The sequence below is a fragment of the Protomyctophum parallelum genome (assembly GCF_964188405.1).
Source record: "Protomyctophum parallelum genome assembly, chromosome: 8".
NCBI lineage: Eukaryota > Metazoa > Chordata > Actinopteri > Myctophiformes > Myctophidae > Protomyctophum > Protomyctophum parallelum.
Window position 1 is genome coordinate 37,006,179 of NC_139703.1, and position 7,500 is coordinate 37,013,678.

At 37.7% G+C, this 7,500-nt stretch overlaps 1 protein-coding gene across 1 annotated transcript in view; it reads left to right on the top strand.

Moving 5' to 3' along the window:
- The window catches only part of LOC310863838 (MAP kinase-activated protein kinase 3-like), a 58,107-nt gene that overhangs the window by 35,389 nt on the left and 15,218 nt on the right, over nt 1-7,500 (top strand). Inside the window, exons 4-5 of the mRNA XM_083772337.1 lie at nt 1,129-1,208; nt 1,364-1,490. Of these exons, the coding sequence (XP_083628463.1) occupies nt 1,129-1,208; nt 1,364-1,490 (207 nt within the window). The remainder of the gene's footprint in view (nt 1-1,128; nt 1,209-1,363; nt 1,491-7,500) is intronic.

Here is a 7,500-nt window from a genome sequence, read left to right on the forward strand (position 1 = left end):
AAAAGTTCTATATCTATACCCTCTGGCATGTTTCGAGGGTAGAACGATTATTCTAAAGCTTGATTTATAGGGGGAGGGCGCAGTGATGCGTTCGGTAGGATTTTGGCTTATTTGGGCGCCATCTGCCTACATGTAGGCTAGTAGGATGCTAGGCTACTTGGCTGCCAGTCTGTAGTTCGTAAGTTTGCTTGTCAGTGACGCTGGTGTGTACACTGTCACTGTCACCATCTTCCATCTCTCTACTATCTTTGACTTGTCACAACTCTTCTACTCTATGGCTCTGGATCGACGGTGGTATTATTATTATTCGCTGTTAGAAAATGTTATGTTTTCTGATCTGGTAGCCGCCTCCCCTCCCCTCGCGTCAAAACAGTTCTCAATGTTTACATCTTACTTGACGAGAAGACATATCCTTATGGAACCAGGGAGAGGGGGAAAAACACTACGAGAGTGACGAGTGATCAGCAAACATGTTTTCTCTCTGCAGTAAATATATAATCTGTCTGTGTGCGATCTGACCATTATTATTTTAGATTACACTGTCATGCTCGTTTGAGGACAGGTAGCGAGCAGAGCATAGGCCTACATGTGTTTGGAAATGTAGCTGAAGGTTATGTTATTTTGTCAGCTGACGCCCAAATCAAAGAAACCATACAGCGTGTATTTAATCATTTGATAATTAAGCAGCAGCCTACTGTACTACTGTACTACTATAGCCTACTAGCCTACTGGTAGGCAGGAAAATGGCAACCAGAATAACCCGTTCTTAGCAGAAAATCCAATATACAGTTTGTTGCAGATGTGCTATTTTGGCACGTGGTACAGTACCAGCGTGATTGTTCATTTCATAATTAAGAAGTACAGTGCAATGAAAAATGGACAAAAGTCATTCCTCATTCTCTAATTGTGTAGACTTCTTGTAAATTATTTAATGCAGATGTTTAACAACAGTTTTACTCTTGAGAATGTAAGCATGAGTATATAATATGTCAGTGACTAAAAAAACAAAACAACGCATGAAATATGGATTTATTTCCTACACAATTCATACTAGAACTCGTTGTTTATACTGTATCCTAACATTTGTACGGTGGTTGGAGTGTGACGGATGTCTTTCTGTCCTCCCAGAGGGGTCAGAGATCATGAGGGACATCGGCACAGCCATCCAGTACCTTCACAACATGAACATCGCCCACAGAGACATCAAGGTTAGTGGTACAGTATGTACAGTAGCTTCACAACATGAACAGAGACATCAAGGTTAGTGGTACAGTACCTTCACAAGCTGAACCAGTGCTTTAAACCACTACTCATTCATTCAGTGAGGCCTAAACGATGATTCCTTCTCCCCCCCCCCCTCCAGCCAGAGAACCTGCTCTACACCAGCAAAGACAGGAAGGCAGACCTCAAACTGACAGACTTTGGCTTCGCTAAAGAGACCACGCTACACAACCCCCTGCAGACGCCCTGCTACACCCCCTACTATGTGGGTGAGTTAGTTCACAGACACCCTGCTACACCCCCTACTATGTGGGTGAGTTAGTTCACAGACACCCTGCTACACCCCCTACTATGTGGGTGAGTTAGTTCACAGACAGACGCCCTGCTACACCCCCTACTATGTGGGTGAGTTAGTTCACAGACACCCTGCTACACCCCCTACTATGTGGGTGAGTTAGTTCACAGACACCCTGCTACACCCCCTACTATGTGGGTGAGTTAGTTCACAGACGCCCTGCTACACCCCCTACTATGTGGGTGAGTTAGTTCACAGACGCCCTGCTACACCCCCTACTATGTGGGTGAGTTAGTTCACAGACACCCTGCTACACCCCCTACTATGTGGGTGAGTTAGTTCACAGACAGACGCCCTGCTACACCCCCTACTATGTGGGTGAGTTAGTTCACAGACACCATGCTACACCCCCTACTATGTGGGTGAGTTAGTTCACAGACGCCCTGCTACACCCCCTACTATGTGGGTGAGTTAGTTCACAGACAGACGCCCTGCTACACCCCCTACTATGTGGGTGAGTTAGTTCACAGACACCATGCTACACCCCCTACTATGTGGGTGAGTTAGTTCACAGACGCCCTGCTACACCCCCTACTATGTGGGTGAGTTAGTTCACAGACGCCCTGCTACACCCCCTACTATGTGGGTGAGTTAGTTCACAGACAGACGCCCTGCTACACCCCCTACTATGTGGGTGAGTTAGTTCACAGACGCCCTGCTACACCCCCTACTATGTGGGTGAGTTAGTTCACAGACACCCTGCTACACCCCCTACTATGTGGGTGAGTTAGTTCACAGACACCATGCTACACCCCCTACTATGTGGGTGAGTTAGTTCACAGACGCCCTGCTACACCCCCTACTATGTGGGTGAGTTAGTTCACAGACGCCCTGCTACACCCCCTACTATGTGGGTGAGTTAGTTCATTGCAAAGACGCAATGATGCAATGCACGCACCATAAACATAGCACTATATTATGCATAGTTTCATTTCATAGATATTCCACTGTTACGTTCTTAGCTTACGTATGACTCATGATAACTTTGTATAGTATATTGTGTATTGCCATGCTTTTTGTTCTTGTTTAATGTAAATCGCTCTGGATTAAGAGGGTCTGCTAAATGCTCTGTTTTTAATGATTCGCTAAAAGAAAAAAAACATCAGTATTGTACAAATGAGGCTTCTATTTCATCACACTACTAACTTTCCAGGAAGATAATTAAAGGGCTGTAGTTTCCATTAGCTTAATCAGAATCCTTATATCATCGATAGGAACATTTTTATGAACCATAGTATTATATACGCTATCTGCAGCCCGTCTCTGAGACACAGAGGGATATAATGAGCATTAGTGAGGACCTACTTTATGGAGATAATATATTGGTACTGTAGGTGATATAATGATCATTAGTAAGGACCTACTTTATGGAGATAATATATTGGTACTGTAGGTGATATAATGATCATTAGTAAGGACCTACTTTATGGAGATAATATATTGGTACTGTACGGTGATATAATGAGCATTAGTAAGGACCTACATTAATGGAGATAATATATTGGTACTGTACGGTGATATAATGAGCATTGGTGAGGACCTACTTTATGGAGATAATATATTGGTACTGTAGGTGATATAATGAGCATTAGTAAGGACCTACTTTATGGAGATAATATATTGGTACTGTACGGTGATATAATGAGCATTAGTGAGGACCTACTTTATGGAGATAATATATTGGTTGGTACTGTAGGTGATATAATGAGCATTAGTAAGGACCTACTTTATGGAGATAATATATTGGTACTGTAGGTGATATAATGAGCATTAGTAAGGACCTACTTTATGGAGATAATATATTGGTACTGTAGGTGATATAATGAGCATTAGTAAGGACCTACTTTATGGAGATAATATATTGGTACTGTACGGTGATATAATGAGCATTAGTAAGGACCTACTTTATGGAGATAATATATTGGTACTGTAGGTGATATAATGAGCATTAGTAAGGACCTACTTTATGGAGATAATATATTGGTACTGTAGGTGATATAATGAGCATTAGTAAGGACCTACTTTATGGAGATAATATATTGGTACTGTAGGTGATATAATGAGCATTAGTGAGGACCTACTTTATGGAGATAATATATTGGTACTGTAGGTGATATAATGAGCATTAGTAAGGACCTACTTTATGGAGATAATATATTGGTACTGTAGGGTGATATAATGAGCATTAGTAAGGACCTACTTTATGGAGATAATATATTGGTACTGTAGGGTGATATAATGAGCATTAGTAAGGACCTACTTTATGGAGATAATATATTGGTACTGTAGGTGATATAATGAGCATTAGTAAGGACCTACTTTATGGAGATAATATATTGGTACTGTAGGTGATATAATGAGCATTAGTAAGGACCTACTTTATGGAGATAATATATTGGTACTGTAGGTGATATAATGAGCATTAGTAAGGACCTACTTTATGGAGATAATATATTGGTACTGTAGGTGATATAATGAGCATTAGTAAGGACCTACTTTATGGAGATAATATATTGGTACTGTAGGTGATATAATGAGCATTAGTAAGGACCTACTTTATGGAGATAATATATTGGTACTGTAGGTGATATAATGAGCATTAGTAAGGACCTACTTTATGGAGATAATATATTGGTACTGTACGGTGATATAATGAGCATTAGTAAGGACCTACTTTATGGAGATAATATATTGGTACTGTAGGTGATATAATGAGCATTAGTGAGGACCTACTTTATGGAGATAATATATTGGTACTGTACGGTGATATAATGAGCATTAGTGAGGACCTACTTTATGGAGATAATATATTGGTACTGTAGGTGATATAATGAGCATTAGTAAGGACCTACTTTATGGAGATAATATATTGGTACTGTAGGTGATATAATGAGCATTAGTAAGGACCTACTTTATGGAGATAATATATTGGTACTGTAGGTGATATAATGAGCATTAGTAAGGACCTACATTAATGGAGATAATATATTGGTACTGTAGGTGATATAATGAGCATTAGTGAGGACCTACTTTATGGAGATAATATATTGGTACTGTAGGGTGATATAATGAGCATTAGTAAGGACCTACTTTATGGAGATAATATATTGGTACTGTAGGGTGATATAATGAGCATTAGTAAGGACCTACTTTATGGAGATAATATATTGGTACTGTAGGGTGATATAATGAGCATTAGTAAGGACCTACTTTATGGAGATAATATATTGGTACTGTAGGTGATATAATGAGCATTAGTGAGGACCTACTTTATGGAGATAATATATTGGTACTGTAGGGTGATATAATGAGCATTAGTAAGGACCTACTTTATGGAGATAATATATTGGTACTGTAGGTGATATAATGAGCATTAGTGAGGACCTACTTTATGGAGATAATATATTGGTACTGTAGGGTGATATAATGAGCATTAGTAAGGACCTACTTTATGGAGATAATATATTGGTACTGTAGGGTGATATAATGAGCATTAGTAAGGACCTACTTTATGGAGATAATATATTGGTACTGTAGGTGATATAATGAGCATTAGTGAGGACCTACTTTATGGAGATAATATATTGGTACTGTAGGGTGATATAATGAGCATTAGTAAGGACCTACTTTATGGAGATAATATATTGGTACTGTAGGTGATATAATGAGCATTAGTGAGGACCTACTTTATGGAGATAATATATTGGTACTGTAGGTGATATAATGAGCATTAGTGAGGACCTACTTTATGGAGATAATATATTGGTACTGTACGGTGATATAATGAGCATTAGTGAGGACCTACTTTATGGAGATAATATATTGGTACTGTAGGTGATATAATGAGCATTAGTAAGGACCTACTTTATGGAGATAATATATTGGTACTGTAGGTGATATAATGAGCATTAGTAAGGACCTACTTTATGGAGATAATATATTGGTACTGTACGGTGATATAATGAGCATTAGTGAGGACCTACTTTATGGAGATAATATATTGGTACTGTACGGTGATATAATGAGCATTAGTGAGGACCTACTTTATGGAGATAATATATTGGTACTGTAGGTGATATAATGAGCATTAGTAAGGACCTACTTTATGGAGATAATATATTGGTACTGTAGGTGATATAATGAGCATTAGTAAGGACCTACTTTATGGAGATAATATATTGGTACTGTAGGTGATATAATGAGCATTAGTAAGGACCTACTTTATGGAGATAATATATTGGTACTGTAGGTGATATAATGAGCATTAGTAAGGACCTACATTAATGGAGATAATATATTGGTACTGTAGGTGATATAATGAGCATTAGTGAGGACCTACTTTATGGAGATAATATATTGGTACTGTAGGGTGATATAATGAGCATTAGTAAGGACCTACTTTATGGAGATAATATATTGGTACTGTAGGTGATATAATGAGCATTAGTGAGGACCTACTTTATGGAGATAATATATTGGTACTGTAGGTGATATAATGAGCATTAGTGAGGACCTACTTTATGGAGATAATATATTGGTACTGTAGGTGATATAATGAGCATTAGTAAGGACCTACTTTATGGAGATAATATATTGGTACTGTACGGTGATATAATGAGCATTAGTGAGGACCTACTTTATGGAGATAATATATTGGTACTGTAGGGTGATATAATGAGCATTAGTAAGGACCTACTTTATGGAGATAATATATTGGTACTGTAGGTGATATAATGAGCATTAGTGAGGACCTACTTTATGGAGATAATATATTGGTACTGTAGGGTGATATAATGAGCATTAGTAAGGACCTACTTTATGGAGATAATATATTGGTACTGTAGGTGATATAATGAGCATTAGTAAGGACCTACTTTATGGAGATAATATATTGGTACTGTAGGGTGATATAATGAGCATTAGTGAGGACCTACTTTATGGAGATAATATATTGGTACTGTAGGGTGATATAATGAGCATTAGTAAGGACCTACTTTATGGAGATAATATATTGGTACTGTAGGTGATATAATGAGCATTAGTGAGGACCTACTTTATGGAGATAATATATTGGTACTGTAGGTGATATAATGAGCATTAGTGAGGACCTACTTTATGGAGATAATATATTGGTACTGTAGGTGATATAATGAGCATTAGTAAGGACCTACTTTATGGAGATAATATATTGGTACTGTACGGTGATATAATGAGCATTAGTGAGGACCTACTTTATGGAGATAATATATTGGTACTGTAGGGTGATATAATGAGCATTAGTAAGGACCTACTTTATGGAGATAATATATTGGTACTGTAGGTGATATAATGAGCATTAGTGAGGACCTACTTTATGGAGATAATATATTGGTACTGTAGGTGATATAATGAGCATTAGTGAGGACCTACTTTATGGAGATAATATATTGGTACTGTACGGTGATATAATGAGCATTAGTGAGGACCTACTTTATGGAGATAATATATTGGTACTGTAGGTGATATAATGAGCATTAGTAAGGACCTACTTTATGGAGATAATATATTGGTACTGTAGGTGATATAATGAGAATTAGTAAGGACCTACTTTATGGAGATAATATATTGGTACTGTAGGTGATATAATGAGCATTAGTAAGGACCTACTTTATGGAGATAATATATTGGTACTGTAGGTGATATAATGAGCATTAGTGAGGACCTACTTTATGGAGATAATATATTGGTACTGTAGGTGATATAATGAGCATTAGTAAGGACCTACTTTATGGAGATAATATATTGGTACTGTAGGTGATATAATGAGCATTAGTGAGGACCTACTTTATGGAGATAATATATTGGTACTGTACGGTGATATAATGAGCATTAGTGAGGACCTACTTTATGGAGATAATATATTGGTACTGTAGGTGATATAATGA